This window comes from Lipophrys pholis, assembly GCF_963383615.2.
Source record: "Lipophrys pholis genome assembly, chromosome: 22".
Classification (NCBI taxonomy): domain Eukaryota; kingdom Metazoa; phylum Chordata; class Actinopteri; order Blenniiformes; family Blenniidae; genus Lipophrys; species Lipophrys pholis.
The window spans coordinates 3,625,608-3,644,386 of NC_137644.1; the positions used below are offsets into that span (position 1 = coordinate 3,625,608).

Sequence of the window (18,779 nt, forward strand, 5' to 3'; positions counted from 1 at the left end):
TCACTGAACAGAACCGGTTCTTTTAGCAGAACTGCTCCTTATGAGGCAACTCACTGAACAGACTCGGTTCGTTTAGCAGAACTGCTCCTTATGAGGCGACTCACTGAACAGACTCGGTTCGTTTAGCAGAACTGCTCCTTATGAGGCGACTCGCTGAACAGAATCGGTTCTTTTAGCAGAACTGCTCCCTATGAGGCGACTCCCTGAATAGAACCGGTTCTTTTGGCAGAACTGCTCCTTATGAGGCGACTCACTGAAGAGACTCGGTTCGTTTAGCAGAACTGCTCCTTATGAGGCGACTCACTGAACAGACTCGGTTCGTTTAGCAGAACTGCTCCTTATGAGGCGACTCGCTGAACAGAATCGGTTCTTTTAGCAGAACTGCTCCCTATGAGGCGACTCCCTGAATAGAACCGGTTCTTTTGGCAGAACTGCTCCTTATGAGGCGACTCACTGAAGAGACTCGGTTCGTTTAGCAGAACTGCTCCTTATGAGGCGACTCGCTGAACAGAATCGGTTCTTTTAGCAGAACTGCTCCCTATGAGGCGACTCCCTGAATAGAACCGGTTCTTTTGGCAGAACTGCTCCTTATGAGGCGACTCACTGAAGAGACTCGGTTCTTTTAGCAGAACTGCTCCTTATGAGGCGACTCACTGAACAGACTCGGTTCGTTTAGCAGAACTGCTCCTTATGAGGCGACTCCCTGAACAGAACCGGTTCTTTTGGCAGAACTGCTCCTTATGAGGTGACTCACTGAACAGAACCGGTTCTTTTAGCAGAACTAAAAAATGAACTATTTAAAGTATTTAGCACCATGTCCTGTTTTATGTCATATTTAATTTACATGTGAATGTATATAACGTAATTTTCACCATTTAATTAATGTGATTATTATATATTGTTCGTGCGTATGCTGTATGTTTGTCATTATATTCACACCTGGTCCAAAGTTTTCTTACAACACAGTTTTTTCCAGTTATGTCTTTTAAAGGAGACATATCATGCTTTTAAATCCTTCCTTTTTACATATAAATCATACAGTTGTGGTCTATACAACGCGAAACTGCAATGTTTGGGTCTGAATTCCTCATTATTATAGCTCCACAGGCCCCTTTTCAACCCCTTTTCTGATGCGCTTCTGAGAGCAACTCGTTTTAGGGCGGTCTCTTCAAATGCAAATGAGACACTTCATACCCCTCCTCCTCTCCAGGTTGCAGAGGTCACACTCGGTTCAACGCCACCCTGTTCGGCCATCTTTGTAGTTTGATAGAACAGATACAATTATCTAGCGGCGCAGAAACTTTATATTCACACATTATTTACAAAATGTCAACAACGGAAGATTTGTCCATCCAGCCATACATGTTGGAGCCAGAGTCGGACCCGGCGGAGCGAGATGAAAATGACGATGATGCAGCTGCAGAACAACGTCTTCATATGGATGTAACGCAATGGTGTGTTACTATATTTACACTAACTTCTCCATCCATGCCCACTACTACAATACTGCCTGTATTACAACGACTATTTAACACAGAAGTTACATTCTAATCTAAAACGAGCACACAGCGCTAACATATGAAGACGGTGCAACTGCTAATGCTAACAAAACAATGACAGGGACGTCTTATCATCACACTTTTTAGCGTTATATACAGCTTACCGAAGTGCTCTGTTCGTCGTCTCCATAGATAGAAGGAACTGACCGCTCAATCAGACCAAGTCTTTCGGCAAATCCTTCTTTATACTGGCGGAGGTTGCTGAAGCAGTCGTCCTTAAAGTGATTCGCGCACACAAAAATGACCTTACCCACAGATGTGGGTACATTTCTGTGAAAAATAAAACTCAACCAGGCACTTCGAAAAGGTTCTGATGCTGGGAGACGGTGTAACGAAGCTTGTGGGTTACTACATCCAACAACCGAACATTTCGACTTATCCTCTCGTAACTTCGGTACCCTTAGCTTGGACTACAAAATCGCAGCGAGAAACAAAAATGGCGGATTGCTCGAAATGTCGATGTCCTAATTTGGCAGTTCCGCTGAGAATACTGTGACGTCATTGTTCAAAAAACGTAATAGAGAATAGAAAAATCGAAACCGATCGCAAAATATGATCAAAACAGAATATAAAGATATCAACGGAGCACCTGAAGAGACTACTTTGAACTTTTCTGTACTTCTAAACACTCTAAATATACAACAACATGCATTTAAGGGCTAAAAAAGTGGATTTAGCATGATATGTCCCCTTTAATTCAAGTCCAATGAAGAACTTGAAATGGTACAACAATGAGTGGTGACCTGCCAGAGGTTAGAAAATGGGAGGTTACTCCAAACTGGTATTTTACAAAAAGGCTTTCTTCAGGGACCAAGAAACTAGTTAACAGCTTAAAACTCTTTCTTGATCAGGCCTTGAATGTTGGCATTAGTAATTCATACAGGTGTTCCAGTATTTCTGGATCACTACCAACCCTTTCTGTCTGCATAAAAGCAGTGTTGGATAACGCTATTGTACCAGACCCTTGTGAGCATCAGTGGAAAAATATTGTACTGCAGAAAGTCATTTGTTGCTATAAAACTACAATTATCAATGTTCGAGAGAACGACCACCATAAAGGCCTCTTCATCCTCCATAAGAACAAGAAGAAAGTTCGGCAGTGCAGGTCCTGTCGAACAAAATGACGTCATTTCCTTCGTCCAGCTCCCTCTGGCCAAAACAAATTTGTTTCGGCTGTGCCAACCGCCCTGGCCGAACTATGTAGGAGCCGCACTGCTGAAACTTCTGCACTGCCGTGTGCTGCTCATGCATGTTCTAGTTCGCTCATGACTATCGATAATATTTTAATCATATTTAGCTTGTAACAGCGCTACTGTACGAGCGCCGCAGCTCGTTAAAATGTCGGAGTGTAGGCTGACGTGATGCACCTGAACGCATCACGAACAGCTGTCAGCTCCTGGAGTTAAAACTGGACTAACATCGCGCTCGGACAAAAACTTTTTTATAACTGAAAAAGTTCAGAGAAATGTGTTTCTGAAAGCTCTGGAGGCCAGAAATAAACTGTGCAGTTGAAAAGTTTAAACGCCGCTTCACAGACTTGTGCCTGCTGTGAGGGGGCGTGGCCTGCCGTGAGGGGGCGTGGCCTGCGAGTTCGGCAGCTTCTTATCGGAGTATGAACAGTCCTGCCGAAAAAGCTTTTTTTTTCTGCTGCTGGCTGACGTCACTGCCGAATTTTCTTCTTGTTCTTATGGGTTCAAAGAGGGAGGATGAAGGGGCCTTAACACTTCAAAATGTGAGTCCTAGCTATAGATAAGTCAAAGTGACAGTGAGTTTCCTTCACCATCAAAAAAACCCCCCTGAGAGGAATAGTCCGGACGTTTCAAAGCCAGAAGACGAGTTTCTAAGAATTGACAGCTTGTTACGCCTGGTGGCTCACAGGACGACAGCGTCCAGCAGATAACCGTTCTTCGCTCTCCAGTCTGGCGCTTACTCTGTTCAGCTGACGTATTGTTTTTTTTATGGGAGTTGTGTCAGGCGACTTTCGTTTACAGCTCTATGAACTTAATTGACAAAGCGACGGAGGCGGCGGGAGGAGGGGAAAGCGTTGGCTTCACACAATAATCTGCTCTTCTGTGTTCAGCGCAGCTCTGTCATGCTTGGAGCCGTCAGACTGGGACTGTCGGTGGTCCTGCAGCTTTCCATGGGCCCGTTGAGCCGCTCAGGGCCTCGCCTTCACCCGGGTGCTGCTCTGATAGGTACACTGCTCCCCCTGGGGGGAAAAAAAAGAAGCATTCATTGTTTTTTTTGAGTGCGAGGGTCCAGGGCTTGGTGGTCTGCCAAGGACTTTGGTATTTTAAAGCGACAGGAATCTTTTTCAAATGTAGTTTTAACGACCACGTCTCACTCTAAATACTCACGTTTGTCCACAGCTTTAAATAGTCATGACACAGAAGAGCTCTGAGATGGTAACATGGGTTTGTTCTGCGGGGAGACTTCATGGTAAATGGCTGTTGAGTTACTTTCCAACACGAAGAAAAAACATGGCAGACATCCCTTCAGTTTTAGGTGGAAATTGGTTTATTTTAATTCGGCTTGTTTTGATCACGAGTGACAAATTACACTTTTCTTTTACAGTATTTTTTATGTTTTCGACATACTTTCTTTCAGGTGTTGGGACCCGAAACTGCGTGACATCAGAGAGATGATAGGGGCCGATTTCGAAACCTGTCGCCCATGTTGAGAACAAAGACCATAAATCAAAGAAACAACAAAGGTCGCGCCCCTTATTGGCAAATAATCCAGAAATTTCCCACCTGAATGTGAAAATCCGCCACAAATTCAACCTCAAGTCGCCCACTGGTCAAATCTATATACATTTATATAAAGTAATAGTTTAAATGAATAAATTCACAGATTTATTAGGATTAAGTAATTAATCTATGATTTCTTGTAATTAATAATGAATAAATTATCATTTATTCCAATTAATAATTAAAATTCTGTATGAATTACTTAAATTCCAACACAACTTTCTGAACAAACTGAGCTTTTTCTGGTTGCTATGGACGCCATCAACAATGAACTGGAGGGACGTTGACGTCGCGTCACGGCTCTGAAAACTACAGTCGTACATTTGACCACAATTACGCTTCTATGTATTAAATAATGACTTCTGTTTGGTTTTCAAAACAAAACAAAGTCTTTTAAAAACGTATGAAACAGATGAAAGCATTTTCGTCACAATCCAGTCTACAGACCGTAACAATGTTTGTATCTTAATTTACACAATGTTGTTTGTACAATACGTGATTAATGTAAATGTGTTTATTAATAAGATAAACCTAATGAACTAATATTAACTTTTAAAACATGTTTGATTAGAACACAAACTATGATCCCATCACGACAACTTCATTTCTCCTGACTTTATCTTTATATATTATACTGGTAGTTTTATGACTTTATTTCTTTTCATGAATAAATTATTTGATTCAGATGTGTGCGTTCATACAGCGACAAACAATTTGTTGCTGGAAAAGTTATCAAAACGACGATAAAGCCACAATCTATCTTAAAACATAACAATTTCCACCAAAGATAGAAAGGATGTCCACCATGTTTTTTTCTTCCTGTCAGGATTAACTTGGCAGTCATGTGACCTGAAGTCTTTCTGCTGAAAACAATAGTCAGATAGAACAAACCCATGTTATAAGTTCAGAGCTGTTTCGTGCAGTTTTGTAAAATGACTCAGTTTTTTTACAAACACAGGTATGACAGAGTTTGGAGTGAGACTGGGTCGAGGTTTAATCATCAGACCACCGTGGATGTTTTCCCATCATGACTGTCCTGTAGAAACACCTTCTTCTTCTGCACATCAACCTCCAGCGTGGACTGAGCAGACCAGACGTGTCCATCAACAACTGTTCACATGGTTCGGGTCCGAGCACGACGGTGCAAAGACCCTATTGGATCCTAAGGAATTGTTTGGCCTTGTTGTTGTTGTATTGTTGGTGCAGGCTGAGGAGGAACCGTTCCACCGCCTGTTGGACGAGGAGTCTGAGGGCCGTATTTCAACTCATTCAGGTGTTTCCCCTCATGCTCATTATGCAGGTTTAATTCATGTGGTCATGTCATTGGTTTGCTCTGTCTTTAAAAAGTTTGAAAATATCCTTTCACTCGATTCAAAGACCCGTCGTCCATTACCAGTGGCAGCTCGTCCAGGTCCAGGAAAACCTCTGACAGACGTGAACTTGCTTCACTTTTATTTTCTGGGATTATTTAAAACATTTGAAGGACGTTTGGTTATTGGTGTCCTGATAACTGCCTGCACCAGGTGTGACTGCCTTCTCACCCACCGTCTGTAGGGCGGCATAGCTCCGTTGGTAGAGCGGTCGTCTCCCAATCGGAAGGTTGCAGGTTTGATTCCCATTCTGCCTCCATGCCGAAGTGTCCTTGGGCAAGACACTGAACCCCAGTGGAGTGACAGTGCCTTGCACAGCTGCAGCCTCCAATGGTGTGTGAATGGGTGAATGTGATGAACCATGTAAAGCTGCTGTCAGTGAAGAGGCGCTATGCAAGTGAGTCTAATCACCATCATGACGAACTCTGGAGGTTCTAATCTGCAGCCTCACATCATCTTTTATCTTCTGTCTAAATAATCCAGAATGCTCCCAGGACTGTTCACAGACACAAAGTCTCCCCCCTGCTTAATAAAACAAATTGTTTGACAAGCAAAACAAATTGATTGTTGACCTGTCTGTTAAGGTTTTCTCTGTAAATTGGTCAATATTCCACATTTCCACCACTTTCTTCTGTGACATCAGAAACACAACGCTTGCATGCCACCATCAGGAAACTAAAGGAACGACTTTTTGTTTAACACGTGCCCTGGACTCTTCTCTCTTTAGTGACTCATAGAAGATTTAGTGGTGAAACTACCCCGGATTGAATTTGTCTTCACGCTGTAGAACGGCTGAGAAGAAGACGAGCAACTCTGGTCTACAGTCTGTGGTGTCATGTGACCACACACTCTTTACATCTAATGTGTAGCCGTGGCTTCAAGCTACGGTAACATCTGACTGTAACACAACGGAACCTTCCTCAGGTTCCCCAGCAGGAGAACGCATCCATCACTTAAATAGTAGCTCTGACTCATGTAGCTCTCTCTTAATCACAGGCAAATAAACATTTGAGCTGTTTTTTAATCTTTCAAAACTTCACTCTTAAAATGAAATGTTCAAAACTCTGCTTCACCCGCTGCCTGTCTTTTACTGCAGCTTCAAACCTGTCTGGAAGAAAATTAATCAAATTAAAATGGTTTGTTATTTTCCATCAAAACTTTCTACAAGTCCAAAACTGACAAAGTGGCTAATACATCTGAAATGGTATAAATTACTAAATGTTATTACATAAGGTAGAATTGCTAAAACAACTAAAGTGGTGAAAGATTTGTTAATTATAGTTTTAGAAATGTATAATTATACTTAATTATAGTCAAATATGTAATATAATCTACCGTTAGAAGTAAAACTTTATGGCTGCAGAGTCACTCCAGAGGGGCTGTAGTCCAGGGGTTCTTAGCCTTTTGGACCTTGGGGCCCAATTTTCCCAGTACAAAGTACAAGTAATAAGTAATAACACTTTTATTTCAACTGATCCGAGTCTTGGTTTGATTTGTGATCAATAACTAGATCAAGTCCACCTCGATTAATAAGGTTAAAACCTTGTAAAAAAGATAACATGATTCACTGTGATGATCTCAAAAACATTTCTTTATTTCGAGAACGTAAACCTGCAGATAAAACACTGAACAGGAGAGCAAATATCACAACTCAAGTTACTACAAAAACAAATATAAAGGCTCAAGTCAATATTAACAACAACAAAAATCAGAAATCCCAAAATATTTTGATTTAAATACTTAATGAACTGAAGAAAAATTCTATAAATAAAATAATCTAAGTAATAAAATGCCGCGGTAAAACCAGCAGTGGACTCGAGCTGCAGAGAGGAAAGACTTGCTGTGTTTTATTCTTTCCAAAAGCGGATGCTGTATGTCTGATGGCGACTCACGGGGTCGTTTGAGGGTGTGACGGTCGTCAGCTTCTTGGCTCCCCGGTCACCTCAGCTTTTAAAGCACATTTAGAGTCGCCAGTCAGTGACACGACACATCGGTCCGTTTCTGCTTCTGTACTGCAGCTCGTTTTCTTTTCTCCTGAAATAATCCGACGGCTTTCTAACCAGCTGTGGATGTTTGGTGTCAAGATGTCGCCGGATTGAAGGCGTCCGTGCTTTGTTCGAGAGCGTTAACCCTCAGTCACTCAACACACTGGACTCTCGGCTCCGCCTCCTTACCTCTGTTCATAAAACCCAACTTAAAAAAGTCAGGGTTGTACTTGTGGACATATTTGGCCTTTGAGGAGGAGGTGGCATCACTTTCATCTTCTTTTTTTTTGTTGTTTTAAAAACATCACTTCAGTCTAAAGTTTACGACTGGCCTCTTCTTCTGCTGCTTATTGGAGCGTGTTCAACAACTGAACGACGTGTCACTGCCCCAGATGGTGGGAAGCGGCATTGCGGTCCCACGTGGCCCTCGTGGCCCACAGGAGTAGAACTGAAAGTCTTTCGCAGCCCAGTCGTTGGTACTCATGGCCCCATGGTTGAGAATCGTTGCTGTAGAGCCACTACGGAGGGATGTAGAGCCACTACACAGGGGCTGTAGAGTAGGGTTGTTGAATTTAATAGTTTCCTCGATGCGTCACGGTGTGGACATGGATGATTCTGTCTTGATGCAGGGACAAAACATAACCGATTAGAACATAGTAATGTTGTTTCTTGATTTTCTGGCAGTAGAACAATAAAGTTTGAAAGTTAAAAAAAACCCACACAGCAAGTACTACGTGACTTCATAAGTCACCCGCAGGTAAAGACATACGTAAGAGAGCATGAGCGATGTCCGTGGTTTAGAAATTATTTTATATTAATGACAATGGCAAACATAAGACAGATGGTAAATTATGTAGAAGTATGTCAGAAGAGACATTTGGACCAGCACCGTTAGCCTGATGTCGCTCAGTAGATTAACTGCTCAGCTCGTAACTCTGAGCCGTGCTACATGCTACATGCTAAAGCGTTTCAGGGCTCATGTGCCACATGTATAGCAGCTCACAGCTCGCTCAGCCCGTCAGTCTACAGTACGCATGGTGGAGTACCTAGATAGGCGCTTGGCACTGCACTATGCGACTGTTGGAGGTGCGCTTAGCATCTCTGCAGAGGCTGTGTGGGGGTGGTTCAACGCGTACCCTTCACATATAGTTTGCATATCGAGTATGAATTAGGCTTATAAGCATTTAGACTAGTATAGAATGGAATTGTACTTCATTTTCACTCTATCAATGTTAAAACAGTGTTCGCAGCAGTGGCATGTAGTAACAGCAACCTCAGTGACAGAAATAAACACACAAGAGTAAAATACAAAATCGACAAGTAACTAAAGGTTAGTACACGTACTCAAAAGGTGGTGTCGGTCCATTCCTAGTTCACGTTTTAGTAAATGTGTAAGTAATAAGTTAATATTTAAATATTTTCTCTTATGAAGTACACTGCACTGTACTGATGCTATTTCAGTATTTACTGTTATAAATACAGTTGTCTCCTGTGGTCAGACTGAAGTCATGTTTATGATGTTTTGTCATTTTCCAGAATAAAAAGCCAGTTCATGTTTATCTGGGAAAATGAATGGGAAAAGTTAGTCATGACTGCTTCATAAAGAACAATGAGGATGCATCATAATGCATCATGGAATTGAATCGAATCGTGAGACCAATGAAGATGAACAGCCCTACTGAAGATCCACGACAGAGAAGCTCCTGAATCACTACAGAGTGGCTTCAGAGCTGTTACAGAGGGATTGTAGATCTTTCCACCATGTGGCTGTAGAGTCACTATAGAGGGCCTTAAGAGCCAGGACAGGAGAGTTGTAGATCAACTACAGAATGGTTAAGATTCAAGATTCCATCCAATCCATCCATCTTCTCCCGCTTATACATTTCCGGGTGGTGGGGGTGTCAGTCTGAGCACAGTCACCCAGATCACATTGCACCGATTAAGAACCTTCCTGCAGGTGGAGAGCCCACGGGAAGGTGGCGCCCGGCGTGGGACATGAACCCTCTACCTTGAGAGTGGTAGTCTCATGCTCTACCAGCTGAGCTGAGGGGTGATTCAAGATTCAAAGATTAGAATAGAACAACATTTTGTTGAAGCAACCCAACATAGGATGTTGTAGGGATAAAAGTGCATTAATGATCCAGAATCCCATGATTACTCACTATAGTGATAGAGTCCAGTGCAGGCACAACATGTAAACAGTCTTATTTTTAGCATCAAGAGGCAATAAAAAAAAAAAAAAAAAAGATCAAAAAAACAAGGGCACCAAAAACAAAAGTAGATGGTCAATGTGGAGTTAGTGTTGTTAGTGTAGTCCAGTTCACAGTTATTGAACTGGACTACATAACTATTACAGAGTGGCTGTAGGTCCACTATAGTAGGAGTCCTCAATTCTGGGCCACGAGGACCAGTGTCCTGCATGCTTCAGCTCAGCTTCAGCCCAGCTTCAGCACTCCGCAATCTACTGTTGATGTTGTCATCAAGCTGGTAAAAAAGGACAAAAACAAGCCCCTTATTGCATTCAGGTGTGTTGCATCTGGGAGAGACTTAAAACATGCAGGACACCGGGCCTCGAGGCCCGGGATTGAGGACCCCTGCACTATAGAGTAGTTAAAGAACAATTATAAAGGGGCTGTAGATCCACAGGCTACAGAGCGGCACTCTGTTTGTGGTGTCCTGCTCTGTAACCTTCTTATTATCAAGGATCTTAAACTGTTTCATGCTTTATTACCACATGGTGTGTATGACCATGATGTTGACCTGTGCTGTTTGTGTTGTTTCTCTATCTGTTTGCCCCCCCACCCCACCCCACCCCACCCCTTCATCAGCCCAGTCCTCGGTTGAGGAGTGTTTGGTGGCCAACAGTGATGTCAGGCTTCAACCTGCTGCACCTCATCACTAAGAGTCAGCCTGTGGCTCTGAGGCCCTGCAGCCTTCCTTCAGGTCCACTGACTGGGTGCTGTGTGCCTGCTGTGCTCTGCTTTTTGAAGCCTGAATGATGCCTTAACCTGCTGGTGTGTCTGCATGTCTTTACCTCCCTGTGTGAAGTCAGTGTGTCCTGATCCACTTTTCTCTTTAGTTGCAACCGCAAGCTCTTTATCAATTACTTCACAATTAAAACCGATTCTGATTAAAGCTGCAAGCTGCCTTGAACGGGTCTTTGCTACTTGCAAGACTCCGACTGAGTCATTATATGTTTGTCATCAGGGTCAGAGTCTGATCAAACGTGTGAAATTGGGGCTGATCAGAGTGTGTACAGTTGTGCAGACCCCACTTCCTGTTCCCAGCAGATCCTGTCTCTCATGCAATGTGTAATGTTTGACCACATTCAGGCTATTTCCACTACACTGCCTGTTTGGAGCAGTTGGCGCTATGGCTGATGGTGGTCATCATATTGCTGTGATCAGATCCGGATGCTAATTCAATGTATAAAGTTGGAGGCAGATTGGACCATGTTCAAGCTATTTACACTGCACTTCCTGTTTCATGGCGAAGCATGAAATGTACCCTGTGGCTATGGCCACGCCCTTAGGTGGTGGTATGACAGAGACTCGTCATATGTCTGCGACGAGACCTGGACTCTGATGCAACGTGTAACGTTTGAGGCTGATCGGACCATGTTTGGGCTATTCGCACTGCACTTCCTGTTTCCAGCAGATGGCGCTATGGCCTATGGTCATAGTCACCATTTGGCTGTGATCAGACCCAGACTCTGAGGCAGTGTCTAAAGTCTGAGGCAGATCGGGGCATGTTAAGGCTATTTACATTGTGTTTCCTGTTTCATGGCGAAGAGCAATTTGCTCACTAGTCCCTGATCTATTAACTGGCCAAGTTTGATGTGATTTGGAATTACTACGTCGTACAACCTTGCTCTGGAAATATTCATGCTATATACATACACCTCCTGTTACTATCAGGCTGTGATCTTATGAGGACTGTCATGCCACATATAAAGTTTGAGGGTGATCGGACTATGTTCAGGCAATTCTTTTTAACCAGGTCTGATGTGTGTGCAAACTTTTGTCTGGTTTGTTTGTGACAACGATTTTTTTCAATTACTTTGATGAATCCCAATCGGGTTCTATGCCTAATAACTAATACATATTAGGTTGTGGAAATCATTAAAGCAGAGACAGATGAGCGAGTTGACCATCCTTATTTTGTCACACGCAGACTGACACCTAACCTCAGGTTAAAAACTGCGCTACTGCTCGGTGCTGTTGAACTTTTAACTCTGAAGGCCTTCCCATGCTCCCCGCAAGGCTCGTCTGCAGACACGGGTGCTGCACAATTGCATCCATACTCCACTCTGGGTTCGCTTCCGTGCGCGTTACATAACGTAACGTAACGATCCCGAAACTATGTCCACTTCTGCAGCCCGGCGTTCTCCACCTTTTCTAAAGTAGTTTATGAAACGCTTCAGGAGTTCTGAGTCTCTGGCTCTTTATTTGCTTTGTGATTGTTCAGACGGGGAGACGGAGGATCTCCTCACACAAGCGCCCGGTAGCCTCTGACGCATGCGCAGTCGGCACGCACAGGTCGCGCAAAATGTGGGCTTCGTGGTCGACCGCAGAGGGTCGGAATGGACCCTCGCACACAGGAGCGGATTATTTTGAAGTCGCGCGTACGCGTACATTTTAAACAAGCAGTGCTACAACCCCCTCCTTAGGAATCCTGGTCTTCATCAGGCTGTTCTGGCTAATTTTAGGCCCATTTCCAAGCTGACCTTTTATCTCCAACATCTAGGAGAAGGTTGTCCAGTCGCAGCTAAAGCTTTACCTGAACAAAAACAATATTTTATTGGTTTTTCAGTCCGATTGTTAAAGAGGTCATATTATTCAGAATTAACTCTCCGATGGTTTTCTAACAGTAACATGCATCCCTATGTCTGCAATGATGCCCCAGACGTGAAGACAGTCTGTCCTCTCTCTCCCTGGCTTGTTTCAGGTTTTAAAAAGTGTGTTGCTCCAAGCAGCCAATCAGAAATCAAACCCTATATAGTGTCATCGGGGGTTTAGCCAATCCCAATCAAGGTAGACCCTCCCTCTGACTCCTCCCACAATTAGGCAGCTCTGCTCTGACACATGGCACCATGAAAGGAAGTACTTCATCCTCTTCCCAAGATGGGCATGTGTGGGCGGAGCCAGTCCGGCTCACACAGACACAGCAGATTCTGAATGCGGCTCCTATGATCCAATATTCAAATGAATGAAAATCAATAAAAAGTTGGATTTGGGGGAATACACTTTGAATACGTCATTTTTGGACCAACGAGACCCGTATGGAAGTGTTGAAAAGCTGGATAATAGGACCCCTTTAAACACTGCACTGCGCCAAGTCAGCATTGCTCAGGGTTTTTAATGAGGTCCTCTTGGCCGGCGACTGGTGACTCCGCGGTTCTTGTTCCGCTGGACCAAACTGCTGCATTTGACACCGTGGACGTGGTGGGCACTCGCAAGGTTTAAGTTTCATCTTGCAGACAGGACCATATGTGTTAGCCTTGGGCTCTGAGTCTAGTTTGGTTCAGTCTCCCCTGTACAGGCAATTCTAGTAACTTTCAGCCTGGTGTCTTTAGTTGTGTTGATGGCACTAATATTTCCCCAACATCAAACTCAGTCACTTCACTTCAGGTCTGCTCAGTCCACACCGCAGCCTCCTCTGACTGTTTTCAGAGGCTGGACTCTGGAAATCCTTCTTTTAAAAACATCACCATGTACGGAAGTCTGGTCGCAGAGGCTTTAACAGGCTGTTTAACTGGATCCAAACTGTTTCCCACATGAATTCCATGAGACGTCATTACAGTTAAACGCACACACAAACTTTACTCCTCCTTCCTGGTGTCTCATCAAAGATCTGCTTTTGACTTTCTTTTGAGAGTCGCTGATGTCGGGTCAGTCCAGGCTCATGTCGTGTCTCAGCTCTGCTGACATGGCAAAATGTCTTTCATGCTTTCATATCCTCCAAATTTGATCTGGTATCAGTAAACGGATAAATCACAGACTCACTGGCTCCACATGACTTTTGTGGTAAAAGAATTTACACTTTACCAGCTCAATGCTAACATGTAGCCACCAGCTAATGCCAACGTTATTCCCACTGTGAGATTTAAACTACACCCTACTGTCCACACCAGCAGTAAGAAAAGTAAATAGATATGGTTCTGTTGTGTGTAAATGTGGTTATTGATCCATTTACCAAAATAGTTTAATACACAAAAGAATTATATCAAATACTAAGATGTGATTAAAAATGTATTTATTGTAATTATGTATTAACAAACACTCATTATTTCGATTAGATTCGATTAGAGTCCTAGCACTAACTTTCTGGTTCTCTGTTAGAAATCCTCAGCTCATCATCACTGCTCACCCGAGAATCACTGCACAGTCACTTTCTTCTTCTGAATCTCTTCCTCATGCTCACTTTCACAACACGGCTTTCACTGACTGATGGCGTTTCATATTTCTTGTACTTCAGTCTTTGTTTTATGAGGTTTGGTTTGCTGTTTCTGTTGTTTGAACCTTATTTTTCCTGTCTTTACTGTTAGTGCCGCTAAAGTTATGAGCACATTTTGACCTCCTGTAAATGTTGGAGGTGTTTTGCTCCCCGCCTTGTGAATAATTTATGTCCCGTCTTCACTCAGGAGCCTGTAGAACAAAGAAAACATGGCCAGTGAGTTTTCCACCAGAGGAGCTGAGGAAACGTCTCTCCCCGATGCAGTTCCATGTCACGCAGGAGAGAGGGACTGAGAGGTGAGCCTGGTTATCTGCTGTTCACTCTTGACAGTGGCCACATTGTGGACGGCGCGCGTGTTTCCCCTCGCGGTCAAACTTTGATGACGAGAAAGAGACAGTTTGTAACAAGGAACACAATTCCTGTTCACACAGTGCCTTCACTGGAGAGTTCTCCCATCACAAAGAGGACGGCACCTACACCTGTGTGGTCTGTGGAGCACCGCTCTTCAAGTAAGTCTGTGCGTGTGCCTGCATGTGTGTGTGTGTGTGTGTGTGTGCGCTCATGGTATATATGTGTATCTAATGGACACGTCTGTTTTCTCTCTTAGCTCAAATACTAAATTTGACTCTGGATCAGGTAAGCTGCGTTTTTTTTTTTTTTCCATCTGTCTTTCCTGTTTGTGTGCCGGTGGAATAATGTCTGTCTTCTTCCTGTTTAATCAGTGAAACTTCACTTTGCATCATGTAAAGTTCTTTTTACCTTTTTACACCAAATAAAATTAATCTGGAGCCACAAAACACGTTCATGCTTTAAGCTGAAGATAACGCAGCACATAAAGTTTAAATTTAATGTTCACTAACACTGTAGTTCAGCTTGAATTTATGAAATTTAAGAACTATAATTGCGAAATAGAGTAAAGGTCTGGGTTTGAATCCGGACCCAGTTTTTGTGTGCAGAGTTTGCATGTTCTTCAGGTCCTCTGGTTTCCTCACACAGTCGACAAACATGTGCTTGAGCTTCGTTTATGACTTCAGATAGTGAACGTGTGTGTCTGTGATGGACCTGCTCACTTAGGTTGACCTCAGAACAGCAGGTTACAGAGCTGCATGTTACAGAAATACAAGTTATAGAGCTGCAAGTTATAGAGCTGCAGGTTCCAGTGCTGCAGGTTTCAGAGATGCAAGTTATAGAGCTGCAGATTGCAGAGCTTCAGGTTACGGAGCTGCAGGTTACAGAGCTTCAGACCCCTGCCTTACATCTGCTCATCTGACACTCTGTGCTGTGTTTGAATGATGTCTTGATGTTGTGATGTTTTCAGGTTGGCCGTCTTTCTCTGACCTTCTTAAGGAGGACTCCATCACTCTGTCTGATGATTTCTCTTATGGCATGCACAGGGTGGAGGCCACCTGCAGCCAGGTACAGTATGAGTGGATTGCCACACGCTGCTCTGTGCTGATGTTTTGTCCTCTTCTCATGCTGGTGAATCATCTCACAGCAGGGGGTATTCAGTTCTGGGCCTCGAAGGCAGGTGATGAAAATGAGTTTTAAGATGAGACTTAAAAGAGGATACTGAGTTTGCTGGTCCAGTATCCTCCAGCAGAGCGTTCCAGAGCCGAGGGGCCCGGACAGCAAAGGCCCTGTCGCATCTGGTAACGAGCCTTGATTTATTTATAAAAAATTTATGGATCTATTCATAGGCACTGCCCTTCATAGGCAGCCTGTGAAGGGCAGAGCAGGGTCACTTCTCAGGGTGCACGTTAAAAACCTGGCCACAGCAGTCTGGACCAGCCTGCAACATTCCTCCAGAGGTAAGTGCAGGACAAGAGTCAAGTCTGGAGGAGACGAATACATGTATGACTGTTTCTAAGTCTGCCGGGGAGAGGAATGACCTGATCTTGGCTCACCGTCTCAGCTGAGCAAAGCAGGACTGCACCACTTTGGTCACCTGACAGTCGAAGGACCGATACCACGACACCGATACCACTTCACGGCATTGCACGGCTAATGGCACTTCACTGCAAGGTGCGGGTGGCAGTGAAGTGCCAATTAGAAAACTGACCGTTGAAATGACTGCTGGAGGCTCGCTGTCTAAAACAGTGCACTGAAATGGAGCGCCCGCTACTTAAACCGGCTTTAGCAGCCAAAATACCGCCTGCGTTTGGTCTGTTCCATTGAGCTTTTTATTGAAAGCGCTTTTGTTAAATGCTAGTACTCAGTTTATGCAGGAGTGAATAGTGACCGTGAAAAAGATCTTTCCACCTTGGGAGCCGGGATAAAGAACTTTGTGAATATATTGGATCCGCATACTGGTGTTGTTTAAACGTGTAAACGGGGCCATAGCCTGTACCTGCTTCTCAAAACGTCCCTGCAACCTACTTTTGGGTTGCACCCCACCAGTTGAGAAACGCTGCTCTAAATAATCCTCCAGACCAAGGTGTTCGTCTCCGCATTGGGCCGTTGTGCAGCAGGTCAGCGTGTTTGAATGTCCCTTCTTCAGACCGCCTGATAATGAGCCACTCGTGATTGTTTCAGTGTGGAGCTCATCTGGGACATCTGTTTGAGGACGGACCAAAACCGACTGGAAAACGCTACTGCGTCAACTCGGCCTCGCTGGCCTTCGGCCCTGCAGACGCTGCATCCTCCTCCAGCTCTGCGGTTGGAACTGGAGAAGCTTCCAGCAGCGGCGGGAAGACGGAGCTGTGAGAGGAACAAACGAGAAAGGTACCTTCTCACTCCCAGGGCAGCGAGCTTCATGACCTCAAGACATGTTTTTTCCACTTTACCCTGAGCAATCTTCTTCTGGAGCCACAAAACGTGTTTGAATTCAAGCTCATGGGGTACTTTTTATACATACAAAACCCGGATGTTTGTTTACAATCATGAAGTTTCATTTACAACATTTTGCAGCTGCTTTCAGTATAGAACAGAACACACCTCTCTCACAGTTCCGTGATGCCCCTGAACGTGTCACAAAGGGCTGTCAGTTCCTGCCGTTAAAACCTGCAGTGGAAACCGTCTAAAACTGGACCAACATGGCCGGTCGGACACAATCTTTCTATTTTATTACTAAAACAATTCAGCAAAATGTATTTCTGAAAACATTTGAAGCGAGAAATAAGCTGTGCCTGGCGCCCTCTATTGGCCAGCCGCCACTGCACCTACGACTTACTTGAGACATTGACGTGTGGGACTCGGTCCCATGTCATATGTGCCTCTTGCATTGCCTAATTACACCTAATGTTCCATTTCCCGTGGTCAACTGTGATGTTTCTGCAAACAAGGAGGCACTGCTGTAACAGTCAACAGCTTTATGTGTAAAAAGGTGTTAACCTAATAGGTTTGGTTCTGAAGTTGTGTTTGTGCAAAATGCTATTCATGTTTTGCACAAGAATGCCTCGGGTAATTAACATTGGTATTAAATAGTTACTGTTTCACAGAGCACTGGTATCCAGCCATTTATTTTCAATTATTGGCTATTAACCTTGTCACTCGTGAGGCCAAACACACCTGGAATCAGTTTGTCCAGTGATATAAGCAGGAAACAAAGAGCTGTGTTCAGGAAGTGGTGGAGCTGTGCACATAAAGTAGTCCCACCTACAATATGTTTCACCAGCCACCACTGCTTGTAACACAGCTATTACCTCTAGTGTCCCAGTCATGATGAACTGAAGGAGGACTGTGGGGTTTTCTGTCATTTATTACGTACATATACATTGCCAAAGTATACAGAACTTTAATTCTCCGCTTTTTTTTTGCACCACTGAAGAAAAATGTTAATGTAACTTTGCTTGTGTAATTTGTGTTGTCTCCACCTGTTCACACATTCACCTTCAAATAATTCTGAAATCTTCCATTTGTTCCTCAGGTTCATCTGGATCGTCACCGGGCATCATTGAAATCTTCACAGCAGTGTGTGTGTGTGTGTGTGTGTGTGCGTGCGTGTGCGTGTGTGTGTGTGTGTGCGTGAGGGAGAGAAAGAGAGTGACCTTCTGATCAACTGAGACAACTTCATCCAGTTTGACACACACACACACACACACACACACACACACACACACACACACACACACACACACACACACACACTAGTCAGATATTTATGGAGAATATTTATATTTGCAGTGAGTTTTGATACTGTCAATTGATTTATTAGAAAAGTGCAAATAGTCAACGATGTGATGTGAAAATAAGTTATGAAATAAAATTGCTTAACACGAGTGTTTTTGTACGATTTGTATCGCGCATCATACTTCATATAAAATCTGTTTTAAATCATTGCAGCTGATCAGATGACTAACTAGAGCAGGCATAGAGCGCATACCGTCGCTAACTGTTTTGGCGAATCAATTTGTTTGTGGAACTGAGTTAGCATCGGTAGCATGTTAGCCGTTTGCTCATACCGACGCCTACTAGCCTGACCGATGGCAACATCGCTGTGCAAAACACTGATCGGGTCACACAGACAAACCACTGCCCAACTCAATGCGCTCATACCGGTGTTTCTGGATACTTGCCGAACCAAGATATTAGCCGCTCGCTCCAGAGCGGAAGTAGCAGTGTGCTAGCAGGCGGCTGGTGGCGGTTTCCTTGCTGCAGCCCTGACTGGCGGCTCACCACGGACCTCCAGTGTGTCCACAACGGAGGAAATATCTCACCGCT

The 18,779-nt window shown here is 43.9% G+C and overlaps 1 protein-coding gene across 6 annotated transcripts in view; it reads left to right on the top strand.

Moving 5' to 3' along the window:
- The window catches only part of msrb3 (methionine sulfoxide reductase B3), a 19,218-nt gene extending 881 nt beyond the window's left edge, over positions 1-18,337 (top strand). The window contains exons 2-9 of one of the 6 annotated variants that reach the window (XM_080491813.1): positions 3,640-3,754; positions 5,268-5,582; positions 14,308-14,416; positions 14,552-14,629; positions 14,728-14,756; positions 15,439-15,536; positions 16,653-16,841; positions 17,986-18,337. In XM_080491813.1, the coding sequence (XP_080347939.1) occupies positions 3,652-3,754; positions 5,268-5,582; positions 14,308-14,416; positions 14,552-14,629; positions 14,728-14,756; positions 15,439-15,536; positions 16,653-16,823 (903 nt within the window). In that variant the 5' untranslated portion in view covers positions 3,640-3,651 and the 3' untranslated portion in view covers positions 16,824-16,841; positions 17,986-18,337. Of the gene's footprint in view, positions 1-3,639; positions 3,755-5,267; positions 5,583-10,492; positions 10,608-14,307; positions 14,417-14,551; positions 14,630-14,727; positions 14,757-15,438; positions 15,537-16,652; positions 16,842-17,985 lie in introns of all 6 variants that reach the window. The other 5 variants (XM_080491818.1, XM_080491814.1, XM_080491815.1 and 2 more) reach the window with 5 other exon arrangements.
- The last annotated feature ends 442 nt before the right edge of the window (positions 18,338-18,779 follow it).